Source organism: Lissotriton helveticus, chromosome 5_1 (assembly GCF_964261635.1).
Source record: "Lissotriton helveticus chromosome 5_1, aLisHel1.1, whole genome shotgun sequence".
NCBI lineage: Eukaryota > Metazoa > Chordata > Amphibia > Caudata > Salamandridae > Lissotriton > Lissotriton helveticus.
In genome coordinates, this window is record NC_136065.1 from 1,885,667,964 (window position 1) to 1,885,686,157 (window position 18,194).

The following is an 18,194-nucleotide window of genomic DNA, read 5'->3' on the forward strand; positions in this document are numbered from 1 at the left end:
AATGGGTCATCAGCCAAATTTGACAATGCAAGATACACTATTTGAGTAACAGCAACCCTACCATGTCTCCTTTCTCTACAGAGCTTCAGCACTATCTGGGAAGAAGGCCCCTCTTCGACCATTTATGATGAAGATTATTATTCGATAGACTACAGTTCACTGCCAGAAAGATGCGAGAAGAATGACATCCAAGAATTCAGCAGAGTCTACCAGCCCTGCATCTACTCTGTGGTCTTTGTGCTGGGAATTGTGGGCAACAGCCTGGTTCTGGCCACATACCTCTACTACCGCAAGATACAATCAATGACTGATGTCTTTCTGCTCAACCTGGCCCTGTCTGACCTTCTCCTGCTAATGACCTTCCCCTTCATCGCCATCAGCTCTATCCATGGTTGGGTTTTCGGCACCGGGATGTGCAAGCTTCTTCAGGGCATGCACACCATCAATTTCTACAGCGGCTTCCTCTTCCTGACCTGTGTAAGTGTCGATCGATACATCATGATCGTCCGAGCAACGTCAGCGCGGAAACTGCGCCTGAAGACCGCCTACTACAGCAAGGTCATCTCGGTTACTGTGTGGCTCTTCTCTGTCTTCCTGACTCTCCCCCAGTTTGTGTATAGCAGGTCAGAGCTCCGGGATAGCGTCCACCTGTGTAGAATGATATTCACCGAAGACGTCACTAAGGTGGTGAAAGGGCTCACCAATGTCACACAGGTGACTCTAGGCTTCCTGATCCCATTCGTCCTGATGGTCTTCTGCTATTCAGTTATCATCAAGACCCTTCTGGCGGCTAGGAACTTTGAGAAGCACAAAGCCTTGAAGGTGATCATTTCCTTAGTGGTCGTCTTCTTCATCTTCCAATTGCCCTACAACCTAGTCACATTCCTGGAAACCACTGACTTCCTGTGGAGTCGGCAAATGAGTTGCAAGGAGAGCAAGCAGAGGGACATCGCCATCATTGTCACCAGCAGCCTGGCCTTCACACGCTGCTGCCTCAACCCCGTGCTCTACGCTTTTGTTGGTGTCAAGTTCCGTAAGGAAGTTCTGCAAATGATGAAGAATGTAGGCTGCAAAGGTCGCTTTGGAAGCTTCAAGCAACCAGAGAGCCAGCGCAGCAGTAAACGATACTCATCCTCTACTCACATGGACTCCATCAGTTTTACCATGTAGGTTGGCAGTCTTCTCTTAAAAAGACACATTACACATCGTCTATTGGATTACATTTTTTTCCGGATAAAGATTTTCCAGGGACAGCTGCAGACTACAACATTCCACAGCAACAATTGTGAAGGTGACTCAGATGTGTAATTTTGGGTACCCATTGTTGGGTGGTTTCACGCTTGCCCCATTTAAACTCTACGTCTCCTTCAAGGAGGAGAATGGCATAGGAGGAAGTAGTGTTATCGACAGGCATCCTAGGTTACATGTGAGCAGTGGTGAATGGCAATTAGAGTATAATGGGGTCCCGGGGGGGGGGCGTACGTGCACGCACACCCATGCATTCACGTGCACACGCATATACCCATTCGCATCACACAATCACAAATACACATACATTCATACATACATGCATGCACCAAACATTATATAAAAACATAACACTTACCTCCTGCATCGTGTCTGAAGTGAAGCCTCTGAAGTTTCAGGAGGATTGCGACGTTAGGTTAGCCAATGAAAGGAGGTGTCAGTCCGACCTCATCACAGAGTGGTATGGGCTCAGTGAGAATTGCTAACCCCACCTCAATCTGTGACGAGGTGTCAGTGATAAACACTCTGCCCTGGGCTCTTCCGGGAATAAAGCTGAAGCACCCAATGATGCTCCCTCTCGTCATGTGGGGGAGGGAGACGAGGTGCTTTGCTGGGCTGAAGAGGTCACGCCCACAGGAACTGCGACATCTTCAGACCAGCAGCCCAGCACCTGAGCATTAGCACCTGACTGCCTGACCTGAATATTGTTGTACCTAGAATCATCTCCTTTCTAGTTGCTCAGCCAGAATGAGTGTGATGTCTGCGTGGATAATGAGTGTCTGTCAAGCGGACCTTTCTTTAGCCTTACAGACATTCTTTATGCCGGGAGAAAGGTGTGGGGGCTGGCCCCTCCGCCCTTAAGGATGGGTCACAGTTGCTTATGAAAGGACCTGATATCTTCTACTGTGGCACTTTCACCTTCTTACCCTGCCAAGGTGTACAGGCCACACAACATCTCTCAATGATGGCCTTCTAGGAGTCGAAGCAACAGCCTATCCTAGCACCTTCAGTGCGTTGGGTGTATAGTGCTTCGGGCATTTGCAGTGAAAATTAGAGGAATTTTTGAAATCTGAAACACATGCAAATTCAAAAGTCTAAAAACATTAGTCTAAATGTATTTAGCTCTGCAATTTTTACTTTTGGAATTGACCCACCTGGAATCTTCATTGTTTTTAAATTTACCAGTAAGGTGCTTCGAGGTTTCCAACGTATAGTAAACTGACAGCTCTAATAACCATTAATATTACACAGAATTCACTGACCCATGGCATCTTCATAGGAAAGACTCTATCCAAGTGGCCACTGGCGGACACCCGAAGAAGACCCTCCTGGGTGGAGGCTTATTGATAAGGTGGCTAAGTGAAGACTACAAGGTGCATGCCTGTTGTTTTCAAGTTTAAGTAAATTTCACAATAATGAAAAATTGTATATCAACAGGAAAGTTGATTAGCCTACTTTGGAACTTTCAGAGTGTTGACCAAGTCTCAGGGATGCATCCTTCCAATCTCAGCGCCTCAGGGGTCCGGGGAAATATTGTCAGGGCCAACCACTTGTCCTCAACATGCCTCCCATTATTATTGTTTTCAGCCTGAAGTTCTTTTTTTTTATGTTTGAAAGCTTTATTGAAGTAAATAATCAATCCAACAAGGTAACATCAGCATAAATAAATGAGGAAGAGGAAATATGAGGAGAGAATAAAAATAAAGCTGATGGTACAAATGAGGAACAAAGCATTTTAAGTGTTTTTAAGAGGGGGGGAAGAGGAGGGAAGGGGGGAGGGGGAGTAAGAAAACCTAGTAATAATTCATAAATGGAAAATTGCAGTAATTATAAACAACAAGCATAAGAAAGTACACTAAAAGCACCAATAACGATAAATATACGGCCTAAAAGGCAATACATAAAATATTATGAAGCCATAAAACAACATAGGTGAAAGAGTAAGGAATGTAATTACATGCAGGAGTACAAATATTCAAGGGGGTTTAAAATTGGGAGAGGAAAATGTAGAGGGTTTCGTCTTGGCAGATTTGTCCAAATGGAGAGTTAGGGGTAACCAGTATAAATCAACATTACGAGAGGGTTTGCACAAGGCTGCGAAGGCAACGTCGAGCCTATGGGATTGACAAAGTAAGTTCCACCAACAGACTATGGAAAGTTTGTGTAGAGATTTCCAATTAGAAGAAATGTGTTGGAGGGCAAGGGCAAGCATGAGGTCAAGGAGACCTCTCGAGTGTGGTGGGAGGTCAAGGGAATCTGACAGACTACCTAGAAACACCAAAGAGGCTGAGAAAGGGAGAGAGAAGTGAAAGATATGAGAAATACGGGTCCACACCTGTGTCCAAAAAAGGCGAACTGAAGGACAGAGAAAGAAAAGGTGAAAGGAATCCGCATTGGTAGCATTGTAGGTCCAGCAATTAGCACTAGAAGAGGAGAGAAAACGAGATAGGGAAAGTGGAGAAAAATAGAGTCTATGATAGAAGAAAAAGAGAGATTGAGTAAGAGAGGCATTGCGGGAGGTTTTTAGAGATTTAGCCCAGATTTTATCCCAAAGACAAATCGGCCATATGGAATCGAGATCTTTTTCCCAAGAGAGTTCCAGTTTCGATTTGGGGCGGTCAGGGTCAGAAGCAGAGAAAAACCGGTAGATAAGGGAGGCCTTAGAAACAGTGGAAAGAAGTGTAAGTAAAGAAGAAGATGATGGGGGTGAGATGTCCGATTCAAGAGAGTAGTACCGTTCAAGAACAGTTTCCATAAGAATGAAGTACTTCTTTGCAAAGGAGGAAGGACAGTGGAAGGAGGACTGAAATTGAGGAAAGGAGCGAGGGGATAAACCATCGAAAAGATGATGGATCCAGATAATACCCCTCGATCTCCAGGTAGGCCAGGCAATAGGTCTGTTCCGTATGAGAATAAGTGAATTATACCAGATGGGCAATAACAGAAAGGACTCACGAGAAATAGGAGCAGATGAAGTCAAGGGCCGCAAAAGAGATGAAGTATGTCGAAATAAAGGGGAGATAAGACACGGAGCTTTAGCGGTAAAGTGGAGAACTTCCTTAAATGAATATGGGAGTAACAGGTCACGTTCAACAGAAAGCCAAAGTGGCGAGAAAGAGGAGATATCCTGTGACAACCAACGAGAAGCTTGACGTAGGGAAAAGGATTTGTAGTAAAGACGGAAATCCGGAAAATTAGTGCCACCGTTAACTTTGGGTTTACGAAGGGATGAGATTGATATGCGTGCTTTTTTCTGTTTCCAGAGGAATTTGGACAAGACAGAGTCAATACGACGAAAGTAAAGAGCCGGAATATGGATCGGGAGCATGGAAAGTAAATAAATTAAGATTGGGGCAATCATCATTTTAATGGAATCGAGACGCCCCCACCATGAGAGGAAAAGGGGATTCCAGGAGGAGAGTAGGACATCTATCCTAGAAATAACTGCGTTCATGTTGAGTTGAACAGAAGATGAGATAGAGTTGGAAAAAAGTACACCAAGATATTTAATTTTCTTACTCTGCCAAGCAAAGCCAGTGGAAGAAAAGAAGTGTGGAAGGCAGAATTTAGTGAGGGGAAGAATCTCCGTCTTATCCGAGTTTATTTTATAACCGGAGACCAAAGAAAAATTCTCAAATTCAACCAATAAGGAAGGGACTGAGGTAGCAGGGTCAGAAATAAAAAGAAGAATGTCATCAGCATATGCAGATAATTTAAGGTGATTGGGTCCGTATGGAAAGCCAGAGATGGAAGGATTATTACGAATAGAGGTCAAAAAGGGTTCAAGAGCTAGGATGAACAAAAGGGGGGAAAGAGGACAACCCTGGCGGACACCGCGTTTAAGTGTAAAGGATGAGGAGAGTTTACCATTGACTAGAACAGATGCTTTGGGCATAGAATAGATTAAGGAAACATAGGAAATGAATTTCGGGCCAAAACCATGCCACTTCAGGGAAGCCATCAGAAAGGACCAATCAACTCGGTCGAAAGCTTTTTCAGCATCCGCTGAGATGGCCGCAAGAGGGATGGATAAGGAGGGGGCTTTACTAAGAACATTAAGGAATAGTCTGGAGTTGTCCGAAGTGAGGCGACCTTTAACAAAGCCACATTGCTCTTTCCCTATGAGGTGTGGTAGAAGGGGATCAAGGCGAAGAGCGAGAAGTTTAGCAAACAGTTTATAATCCACGTTGACTAAAGATATTGGCCGATAGTTTTTGCAAAATTTGGGATCTCGACCTTCTTTAGGGATGAGGCAGATAGTAGCATCTTGGAATGAACCTTGAGCCAGGCCGTCGGAACAAAAGGACTGAAAAAGGAGAAGAAGATGAGGTAAAAGAATGTCGGAAAAATGCAGATAAAATTCAACCGGGAAGCCATCGGGACCGGGGGTCTTGCCTTTGGTGAGAGACGTTAACGCAGTGGACAATTCAGAGAGGCTAATGTCAGAGTCTAGAGTCGAAAAGTTGAGCTGGGAGGTATCAGGCGTGGGCAGACGATCAAAATATGACTGAAGAAGATCTGGAGTAGGGGGATTTTCAGGTGTATATAAAGATTCATAGAAAGAGTGAAATTGCTCCAAAATGTCTTTATCTGTATGTAGGAGAGTATTGGAAGGGGAATAAATAGAATCAATAATAGTCCGCTCCTTCCGTGATTTTAGGTAATTAGCAAGTAGTTTACCTGACTTGTTGCGACCACCGTAGTACCGAGCACTACTGCGTAGAAGATAAGAAGAGGCTGAATCCGTGGTGAGCTTATTAAAGGCAATTTTAGATTGAAGAAGTTCAGGAGACATCTGATTTGGAGAGGAGGTATAAAATTGGTGTTCAAGTGACTTGATATGTGTTAGGGCGACCTTGCGTTTTTGAAGAAACGCTTTCTTTTTCTTGGAGACAAAGTCGATAATGAAACCTCGGGCCGTGGCTTTAAACGAATCCCAGAGGATGTGTAGAGGGGTGGTAGGGGTAGAGTTAAGTTGGAAAAATTCTGAGGTGAAAGAGCGAAAGGAGGAAGAGAAAAGGGGATCAGTGAGAAGAGAGGAGTTAAAACGCCAGCGAGAGGATTTAGGAGCAGGGGGAAGAAGATCAAAGACAGTAAGAATAGGGGCATGATCAGAAATGACAATAGGTTCAATAGAAGAGGAAAGAAGATTTTGAGATAAGGAGGAAGAAAGGAAAATGTAATCCAAGCGGGAGAAGGAAGAATGTGGGGGAGAAAAAAAGGAAAAATCTATGGTGTCAGGGTGTGTGATCCTCCAGGAGTCTATGAGATGAACCTGAGAGATAGTGTCAAGAAACTGCTTGTGAGGTTTATGAGGAATGAAACGAACAGAAGATTTACGGTCTAAAAAGGGGTCGACAATCTGGTTACAGTCTCCACCTAATAGAAAGGTATCGTCCTTGTATTGGATACATTTTGCTGTGATCGAGGGCCAAAAGGAAGAGTCAGGGCATGTAGGACCATAAACATTCAGTAAAGTGATCGGGATAGCATTGATAAGTAGTTTAACCAAAATCCAACGACCCTCTTCATCCCTCTCTTCAAGGAGTAGTTTACATTTGAGACGTTTGTGAACTAGGATAGCAACCCCATTTTTTTTATGAGAGGCAGGTGAAAAGAAAACATCGCCCACCCAAAGTCTTTTGAGTTTCAAAGATTCAACGTCAGAGAGGTGGGTTTCTTGGATAAGAGCAATGTCAGGATTATAAGAGGAGAGGTGGGAAAGTACTCTCTGTCGCTTAATAGGATGATTAAATCCTTTCACATTCCATGAAATAACGTTAAACATGAGAACGCATAAAACTATTCAGAAATAACAGGTGCCAAAATATACTGTACATGCAATAAGGCATAGTAGAGACAATAAGAGTCATTATAACTAGGAAATGGAAAAATGGATAAACATACTGTATAAGCAATAATTCAAACTGCAATAGAGTGAAAAATATGTAAACCATTGAAAAGGTAGAAGGAAGAGTAGGAGGAAAAGGAAAAAGAGAAGGGGAAAGGGAGAAGGCGAGGGGAAAGGAAAGAAGGTCAGCAAAGGATGGTGAAGAAGGAAAAGAGAGAAGGCATCCTCAAAGGAATTATATAAGATACTCAAATCCTTTGTGAAACCCACAGCATGTGTTAGCTTGGACGATTTCTCACTGCCTCTTTGTGAAGAGATATCTCTGTTTTTCGAGAATAAAATCAACCTCATTTACGACAAAATCCTGAACAACACTTCTACCAATACTTGCAGCCCTGCTCCCAATGTCAGCTCCGCTAACACTGCTTTACAACAAAAAACAATATCACTACTCTCCTTTCCCCCAATATCTGACACCGATCTCCACCTTCTAACTAATCATATAAAATCTGGCTCCCCTAACGACCTCATACCCGCAAGAATGATGGCCCCCCTTAACTCCTTCCTAGGCCCACTTCTACAAACCATCATAAATCAATCCCTCAGTGAAGGACGGGTGCCATCTGAGTGGAAACAAGCAGTTGTAAATCCAATCCGGAAAAATACCACACTGCCCTGGTCTGATTTATCTAACCTCAGGCCCATCTCCCTCCTACCCTATCTCGGTAAACTTACCGAGAAGCATGTGAATACTCACCTGTCGAACTACATCGAGGCAGCGGAGGGCCTGGACCCTTCCCAATCTGGTTTCAGGCCCAACCACAGCACTGAATCAGCCCTCCTCTCCGTGACCGATAACATCAGGATGTCACTGGACAGGGGGGAATCAGTGATTCTAGTGCTGTTGGACCTGTCCGCTGCCTTCGACACGGTATCACATGCTCTCCTTCTCGAAAGACTGAGCAGCGTAGGGGTAGGAGGAACAGCTCTATCATGGCTGCACAGCTTCCTTTCTGACCGAACTCAAGGTGTCAGACTGGGCTCCCATTCATCACCATCAAGAGAGCTAACTAAGGGTGTGCCACAGGGCTCGTGTCTCAGCCCCACGTTGTTTAACATTTATGTGGCCCCCTTAGCTAATCTGATAAGATCTTTTGGATTTACTCCTGTATCATACGCTGATGACACCCAGCTGTTATTCCCCTTCCAAACCCTCACTCCGGCAATTCAGTCATCATTTGCAGACGGGATGAGGGCTGTAGCACATTGGATGGCTAAAAATGTTTTGCAATGTAATGTATCCAAAACGGAGGTCATGCTGTTTGGAGGGGCGACCCTTCTCTGGTCCCCAGATTGGTGGCCTTTGGAACTAGGCCCCATCCCCAATCCCAAACAAACAGCAAAAAACCTAGGTGTCAAACTAGACCAGGCGCTCCTGCTTAAAGAGCACACCACGCAAGTAGCAGGTGCTTGCCTCCATGTGGTGGGGCTCCTGAGACGAGCCTTCCCGTTTCTACCCCCAAACCATAGGAAGACTCTCATCCAGACCCTTATCATAAGCAGAATGGATTACTGCAATGGTCTATACATCTCAGCAAATGAAGCACAGCTAGACAAACTTCAGGTTGTCCAGAATACGGCGGCTAGACTGGCCCTCAATGCTCCTCCCAGAACGCCGTCCGGCCCCCTACTTCGCCAACTTCATTGGCTACCCGTAAAGCAGCGCATCAAATTTAAAATCTGTAACGTTATATACAGATGCCTGTTTAGCACCAGCCCCAGCTATCTAAAAGAAAAATTCCTGCCCTACATCCCTGGCCGCACACTTCGATCCAGCAACCATCTCCTGCTTCAGGTTCCAAAGATTAGAAGGGCCAGACAAGGAGGCCGAGCACTGTCCTACAAAGGGCCTATTCTCTGGAATTCCCTGCCCACTGAACTGAAACAGACTAGGAGCCTAGAACTATTTAGGAAGAAACTGAAAACCTACCTCTTCACCATGCCTTACATTTATCAGGTTCTCCTCCTCAGCTCTAATCCTTGCAGTAACCCTCTAAATGTGAGCACCAGCGCAGAGATATCCCTTCGGGAATTGATTCATGCGCTTAACAAGCAAATAAATAAATAAATAAATAAATAGAAGACAGTACAAATCCAAAAGGATGACTGTAATAAACATACCTGAAAGGGGTAAATACACAAGGGGGAAGGTGGGGAGGTGGTGATGCGTTACAAGACGGGGGACCAGGAACAGGAGCAGAACCACACCGAGACCTCACAAAAAGGGAACAAAGGACGGAACAAGATGGTGAAGGGAACATCCGATACAGATCTGCATAGGGAAAAAGAAAATAATTAATAACATACGGAACATGTGACACAAGATATATAACCAGAAAATAGAAAGAAAAGTTATGTAGAGCATAGTCAAGGAGACTCAAGAAAAAGAAGATATTCAAGAGGAGAAAAGGGAGAAGATCAAGAGAAAAAGCAGAGAAGAGTACATGGAACCAGAGAAAAAGAGAGCTAGATAGCAAAACATGAATACAACAGAAACATTTCAGCCACTGTTTGAAGGAGAGGAAGAAGCTTCCATCCCATCCTCATTCTGCAGAAGGAGAAAGTTACGTAGTTCACCAGGATCCTGAAATGTCCAAGTCTTATTCCGATGAGTGACTCTGAAGGTACAAGGATGAAATAAGCCATAACGTGCTCCAAGAGATCGCAAAGAGGGACGCATTGCTAGAAATTCTTTACGTCTGGAGGCAGTAGCATTAGAGACATCTTGAGATAGGTAAATTCGCTGACCTTGAAAAGTCAATTGTTTTTTGCCTCTTGCTGCTGAAAGGATCGAAAGAAGATCAGTGAACTTCAAAAACAGGATAATGACCCCACGAGGTTTGGTAGATGAAGATTGTCTGGCGCCAAGTCTATGCGCTCTTTGAATACTGATGGACGTAGAGGTGGGCATGTCCAAAAGTTTCGGAAGGAAGGAGGTAAAGAAAGACACTGGATTGTCACCCTCAAGATTTTCTGGCAGATTGTAAATACGAAGGTTGTTTCTTCTGTTGCGATTTTCCAAATCCTCCGTATGTTTCTGCAGAGAGAGGACAGTCTTTTCTAATGTTACAATGCGTTGCGTGTTGGATTGAACCTCAGGTGTAAGTAGTTCCACAGAAGAAAGGCGAGCATCCATGGACTCCCATTTATCCTTCAGAAGCTGCATATCCTTGCTCGTCTCTTCGATAAAAGGACGCATTGCACGAAGTTCTTCCAAAATTTGATCAATAGGAGATGAGGAAGAGGGGTCTTCCGGTGTGGGAGAATTTTGTTTAAGACGTTTGCCAGCTGGAGCCGGTGGAGAGGTTCTACTGGAAGCTGAGTGACCCGAGGGGGCACGCTGAGAGGAAGAGGTCGACATTTTTGCAGACTGAAGCAATGTAGACGCAGCAGTTGAAGAAATCTCCGGAGTACTCACCAAGGGGTCAAAGAGAAACTTAGGTTTACGTAATGTCACCATAGGGAGTTCCTCCTTCAGACAACAATTGAGTTCAAGGCGCGTAGAAGTAGAGAGAAAGGCGACAGTAAATGTATATGTAAATGTATTTCGATTTATATAGCGCACGAATCACCCAGGGGTCTCAAGGCGCTTGCTTAGGGAACCCGTCCTGGTATTCCCCTGTGAGATACCCCGGCAGGGTATTCACAAGGTGAAAGCCAGGCATCCCGCCACGAGGGGCCGTAGTGGAGATTAAGCAAGCTATTGCCCAGAGTCGCAGAGTGTGACCCCGTGAGTCGAGTAGGCACCAGAGCGAGAATTGTCAAGTCCGTGGAATTTTTGAGCCCGAGACCCGCCAAGGCGGGGAATCGAACCCTGGTCCACGGCTGATCTCAGCTTCCGGGTCTGCCGCCTCTAACCACTGAGCCACGCTTCTCCACAGTAGTAGTGATTCAGAAGGTCACCGTAGTATAAGGTAAGCCAGGCACTATAGATACACAAGATGTTCCAAAGACATATCACTGTGGGTATTGCCGACAAGAGTGAAGTAGTATCTTTGAAGACTTCAGCCGAATATGACAGGGTTGCACCAAAACACACCTATCAAGTTCAAAGCATATACTTGGCATAAGAAACTAGCACAGAAATAATAGGAGGGGTATTTGATCCAAAGGCGCCAAAAAATTAGGTAAATAACATGAAATCATCTGCCTGAGGAAGCGCAAGTAAATTGCATTGGAAAGCGTCAGCGAGCTGAATGGTGCGTATGCTGGTAGTATGGAATAGAAAGGGCGCAAAACATGACATTGAAGAAAAAAAGCTGTGAGGCAGAAAGTCAATAAACAGTTATTGAGACCAGCCATGGGACACCGTCAGTGATGAGCGCTGAAGTGGCAAAGCATCTGAGGGAAGCGGGTCTCACAGTGGAAGCCTCATGACGTAGATTCCGAACAGACGCTCCTCAGAAGAGAGAGTGCAAAAATAAACACAACGGAGAAAAACAGTCACCGAATGGCGGGTGGTGGGAGCAGAAGTCCGGCAGTCCACTAAACAGCTAAGATGGCGGCTCCGTGAGGAACGGCAGAAACATCGTGGAACAGATGAAGCGCGGCACTCCAGAAGCCGCAAAGCCACTCCGCTCGTTCCCCCGATGCTCCGATGGAAAACTCCGGGAAAGAGGCGTAGGTAGCGTCCCGTTCACATCGGGAAAAAAGGCTTTGAGGTAAACGGTGCGGCGGAGCTCAGCACCTAGCCGGCCATCTTGCGCGGCATCCAAGCCACGCCCCCTCAGCCTGAAGTTCTATTATGTAGCATCATAAACCAGTTAAAAGGCTCATCATACTAACTGTGAATATAAATATGCCAGAAATATAGGAAGGAACAGATTAGTGCGCGTGATAACTTGATACCCAATCAGCTTGGATGGCATGTCCAGTACTATAGCATCATTCAAACACCAGCAAGAGATTCTTCAAGGCAATAAGCTGAACCACAAATCTAATTGATAACAAGAGGTGGCTTAGCAAGGGATTTGGGTATGAGCACACTGTAGGGGAAACAATTGTTACACTGCATTCATTACAACGCATGCTTTTACACCGCATGCCATTGCAACGAAAATGGCTTGCTGTATGGGGTAAAAGGTGTTGGATCTAACTCCAACACCTTACCTACTGTTGCACAGACTGGAGTGGAAATAGTAAATTATACTATTCCAACATCCAGGTCACCCCCAACAGCAAGTCAGGGTAACATGCCGTTGCGTTGCAACGGCATGTGGGGTAAAATTATGCGTTGTAACGTCATACAAACCACTGTAGACCCAATTTAAATTTCCATAGTAGTGGCAGTGTGGTAACTCCACACTCACAACTACCGGTATCATGTGGCATTGACATTACCCCATGAATGCCGGAAGATGGCATCTGATGTTGGCATTACCCATGTGAGATCCACAGGATGGCCATGCCAGGTCCAAAACACCAGTGTTGGTTGGGAAGGATGATCTGTAAGATAATTATCAAGTTGCTTTTGCTGCCTGAAGCTGTTTTTATGTTGAGTGTTTAGGTGAATCTGAAAAAAATGTCATTTTATGCACCTTTTGACACCTGAAGATCCTTTATAGAGCGAACGCTGTGTAGTGAGAGCACTTTTGTGTCAAAAGACTTGTTGGCTTTTTGAAATGTATATATGTTTTTTTGCGTTTGATTCACTTTAAAGTGACTTGCTTCATTTGTTCCCCTGCCGAGTTGTGATGCGCCTTGGCAGTAAACTGTTTCAATAAAATGAAAAGCAATCCATGAGATCTCACTCCTTTGGCCCCTTTGCCTGTTTCCACCCAACCACCAATTATGACAAGATAGAGGTGGGGTCAGAAGCGCCTCCTTGAAGCTCCTCAGACTAAAGTCAGTTGGAACTTCCCACCACCAGCCCACCCCACCCGCTTGCAGCCTGCTCCTATGGGAGATTGCGAAGGACACGGAGGCATGCCTGAAGAGAGATCTCACGATCCCACAATGAGGGAAAGCCCACTCTGCCTCAGGCTGCACTTCAGAGAACTTCTTGCTTGCCATCGACACCTGACCCCTGACTGCAGTCAACTCTGGACAAGACTGCGGAGGGCAATACAGAGTGTCTAAAGAACATTGTCTTGCTGCGGAAGGGCTCTCAATGCCCAATGCTGAAGAAGGACCACCACCACATGGACATGAAAGTTTGACACTTCTGCTTGCTGGTCCTGCCACCTGACTTCATTGGCGCTCAATGTGCTTGGTGATACTTGGTGTATTGTGGGGGTATTAGGCTTACCTCCTAAGCTGGGAGTGGGCAGTCATGGCAGTATGCATCTATGCAGGCCAACATGCCAATTTTGAGAGGCCTTTGAACATTTAGACCACCATCAGTGGCCCTAATTGAGGTGGGATCTTTGGGGTAAAAATGGCCGCCAGTGACTTCATGTCCAGAATAGAGAAGTAAAGTGGTTATTTTTATTTTCATATTTCACAAAAGTTATACAAATGATGTCAATGAATAGGTGTAGAAAAAGTGAACGGTTGGGACTTGACAACGCAAGACCACCGACTGGATTTTTCTTCCCTACAACAAGTAGAGAGGCAAAGGGGCGAGCTCAGGACAGGTTTTTCCTTTCATTGAAAAAACAATCAGATTGTCCACTCCACATAGAGTGGGTATTATGACATCTCTACTGCGACACCTGCTACTCTTTTGAGCTGTTGGAAGTAGCTTTCACTCAACGGAGCCAACAGGGGCTCTGGCGACAGAAAGCTGGCGGTCCTCCTGTTCCTGAATAGAGTGGGTGGGCCATCAGTTTGTCATGTTTGTGACTGAAAACTCTGTCCACCAAACTCTAAACCGCCCTCACTAGCTAGCCGTTCAATTTCCACAAACTGAACCCCAGAGCCCTGACAGCAATAACTTTCACCTCCTTAAACTGTGAATGCCCCTCGCCCACAAAACCTAGATCCTTAATAAGCACGCATTCTCCCACACAGAACGCAATCAACTTTACTCCTTTGTAGGCATTACCAACAGATATAAGCTTTCGCTGTCGTCTATCAGAATTTTCCCATTTCTTCTCCACTACAATATTTTTCTCAACTGTACTTCCCATTAGACACAATTCAGACCATGTCACTCTGCCTCTGTAGTGTAAAGGCCTTTTCTCTACGGCCACCAAAGGTGTGGTACAATATATCCATAATTTGTTTAAAAAAGCATCTAAAACACCAAGCACAGGCTGCTCTAACACCTACTTTACTCTTCCTCAAAAGCCCATTGGCGTATGTATGATATGTCACACACTTGTGATGTGCCGAGAAAAATTCGATTTCGAAGGGTGTAAGCTTAATTCCATTACCCACCAGTATGCACAATGTGAGCATATATAATTCATCCACCCACATTAGCATTGACACACCCTTCACCCATCTGTTGATCTACCCACCAACACACAGTCTTTCCTCCTCTCTGTCTATACGGTCTATCCATCCACCCACAAACTCCATCCATTCCCGCACCCATACAATCCATCCTCCATTCCTTCATCTGTCATTCATCACCAATTCACCATGTTATGTCCTCCACCCTCCTTTGCGATGGCGTGCCACCCGGCGAGGCCTAAATAAGGTCCCCTTCTCTATCATTTCTACTTCTATCCTGCTCATGTCAATCAGGGCAGAGGGCCTCATTTTGAGTGTGACAGACAGAATACTCCATCAAAAACACGGTGAATGTCCTGTTTGCTAAACTTGTGGTTCCCCTGCTCTTTTTAGAGTTGGGTGAATCACCATGGATCCACTGAAAGAGGCTATGCTGGCTTAGAAACCTTAGACCGATGGCTCGCCAGGCATTGGGATGTTGGTCAAAAATACTACAAATCGTCCACTCTCTTGAGGCAGAAGTTCTGACTTATTTTTTTCCTATTAGGGAAAGTCTGGTGATACCAAAGTGGAAACCAAATAAATTTCACCCACGCACTGAGGAGACCCTGAGCGGATCAGGGCAATTTGTTTTTTGTTTTTCAATAACAAACTCCTGCTTTGGGAACTTTGCTAAGTTGGTGCATTAAACATGGTGTCTGCTCATCAAAGTTATATGTCTACAGCAGAGCCGTCGCCGTAGATCTCTCTGCTGCCAGCAAAGGAGAACTCTTGAAAACAAGCTATAAAAAGGCTGATGTCACTCAGCAGAATCAGAAAAGAAGAATATATTAAGGTATAATGGAGTCCTTGAGCAGGACTACTTAGCTGTTTTCCTGAGCAAGTGACTCTTCGTTCAAATCAATAACATTGTGAGCCCACATTTTTAATTCTACATTCATAAATGTACCATGATGCCATAAATACATTTTCTAACAACGCTAAGAATGTACTTTTATAAATAACTTTACAATTAATTTTTTTCAATGTTTATAAATATGCATGCAATAGCAACAAAGGCCCACATATTTAGAGAAGAGTGATGGATGTACAGAGAGAGTCAGAGGATATAGCTAAATGGAAACTAAATCCCCTATCAAGACTTTGCAGCACTCCATGTCACTATGCATGACATTGCAGTAGCACAAAATCATGATGAATCTGCCCCCTTGAGTTAAATCAAGTCAGACAACAGGAATTGTGATGTATTTTATTTCTGGTATGAAAACAAATCTTTAGACATACAGGGTCATATGTACAAAATTCCACTTTAGCATTTCCTAAATAGCGAATCCTAAGAAATCGCTATTTAGGAAATGCAAAAGGGAATGTACAAAAATAGTGATTCCTACAGTCGGAATTGCTATTAGGAAATCACTATTTAGGAAATACAAACACATTCGTTCCTATGGGCCTAATAGGAAATTGCAATTTGGGGAGTGCAAAAACCCATTTGTTCCTATGGGCCTAATAGGAAATCACAATTTTTGGAGAGCAAAAGCATTCATCTCTAGGAGCCTAAGCCCCCCACCCCCTAAATCAGAGAGGAAAAAAATGGTGCTTGTGTACACCACTCAATTACCCATAGGGCAAGTGGGCGATCTTTGGCAAAGGAAAAAATGCATTTCAGGTGTATTTTCAAAACTACACATAGTTACCATCGACTTGGAGACGGTGGTAATAGCATTTCCTAAATGCCAAATTTGCATTTAAGAAATGTTTTTACATGTACTTGGGAAATCGCAAATAGGTAATCCCTATTTGCTATTTCCGATTTAGGGAGTCACAAAATGCAATTTTTACTCGGTAGAAATATATATATTTTGCAACCTCCTTTAGGCCTTTATACGTGCCAAAAGGCTATTTAGCATTTCTTAATGGCCCGAAATGGCGATTCGGTTCATTAGGAAAAACTAAATAGCTTCGTACATTTGGCCTAGAGCCACTTGGTATGTTGCTTAAGCAAATAAAATGCTTGCATTTCAACTGGAAAATGCAAGCAAATATCCTGATCATATTGAGCACCATGCAAATGGTGCCTCAGGAACAAAATAGCGAGCCAGGAGGGACCATGGCCCTCTTCGCTCCCTTAGCTCCACCACTTATGTCAGCAAATTCTCCACCTTTTGAACAGCTGCTTCTACTGTGCCTCTCCTTTCCACGTTCAGCCTTCTACCAAGCAAGTTAGCCTAGGAGCAAACACTGTCTCTATGTCAAGCTCTCTAGAACAGGGTTTTCAGGTTCTCCAGAACCTTCCTCAAGGCCCCAGTCTTCGGGGTGAAAAGAATTCACTCTTCATCTTCTTTTTTACTGCCACATATCCACGCTTGGGGTGCCAAGAAAAAAAGCACCAAAGATCATGCACTGGCAAGTGTAGTCTTCCAGGGTCTCCATACCATGGTCTGTGGTGTCTCCTTGTCAGTATATGCTCCAGGATCTACCAGTAGAGTAAGGCCCAGAGTGCCCCTCAACATCGCCAGCACAGCGCTGACGTCATTGGATCCCCAAACATCTTCCTGGGGATGCACTTGACTCCCTGATGTGTCTCACTCCATGTGTTCCCCTATACATGTGGAATCGTCTTTCTGGTCTATGATAATCAGCCAACCTTTATGCCTACACAAGCCTGCTGGGCAGACATGGCTCTGCTGCTATCTTCGGTTTGGGATAAAATCCACTGGTATCGCACTCTGAAAGGCGAGGAAAACACAGGACTGCCTCCACTGTGGCTTCTCCCTCTGCTGCACATACTACAGCACTGCTTAAGATCAGAGAGAGAGAGAGAAAGAGAGGAGAGAGAGAGAGAGAAAGAGAGAGAGAGAGAGAGTGAGCAAGAGAGAGAGAGAGAGGGGGGGGGGGGGGAGGGGTGTGTGCCCAGCAGATATGACCATTCTGATAATGCCATATGGCCAGTGGTGCAACACAAGTTGGAGCCCCCCTCCAGAATTTGAAGAGGGCCCCTGAGTCTTCCTATATGGAATATAGGCACCTCAATGATTAATAGACAGAAGCAAATAAATGTGATGAGGACAGTGAAAAGAATTAACAATTCCACCATTGTGCTAAAGCAGTGTACATATGCTGACATATAAATACTGTGTGTAGTGTACTCCTACGATGCACTCTTTAACCTGGTGGCCTAAGGTGGGTGTTCTGCCAAGAATCCCTTACTAGATTATCTAACTCCATATTACCTGAAGACAAGTGTGTGCAGGTCCCCATCTTGGTCACAAGTTACGCATCACTCCTTGCAGAGGGTATATAGGAATCAACTGGGCTGAGACTTCGATACCAGCGACAGCCTTGCAATGACAGCAGAGTGCTCTTCTGATTTGAACACAGAAACGCGTATGTATTTATTTTAAAAGTATACATGCTTTTGTGTCGAGGCTTCAGCCAGGCTGACATTGTTTATTCTCTTGTGATAACCATGGCGTCTCATGGATGGATAACAAACAACAACATTTTCACATTGTATGTTCAGGCCTTGTACTAAATGTTCAAGGTGTCATGATAGTGTATTTACAAAGTGGAATTTGTAAGCAAAGTGGATTCAGAGAAACCAATCCTGCACTGTCATGGAAGCAATTGCGTCTTACAGGTCATCTTGTAAAAAAGAAGACAAATTAAGAATCGAGTGCATGTAAAATGGCAGTGT

At 44.6% G+C, this 18,194-nt stretch overlaps 1 protein-coding gene across 1 annotated transcript in view; it reads left to right on the plus strand.

The window, feature by feature from the left end:
- The window catches only part of CCR10 (C-C motif chemokine receptor 10), a 188,405-nt gene extending 187,031 nt beyond the window's left edge, over positions 1-1,374 (plus strand). The window contains exon 2 of the mRNA XM_078641405.1: positions 82-1,374. Coding sequence (XP_078497531.1) covers positions 82-1,170 — 1,089 coding nt within the window. The 3' untranslated portion in view covers positions 1,171-1,374. The remainder of the gene's footprint in view (positions 1-81) is intronic.
- The last annotated feature ends 16,820 nt before the right edge of the window (positions 1,375-18,194 follow it).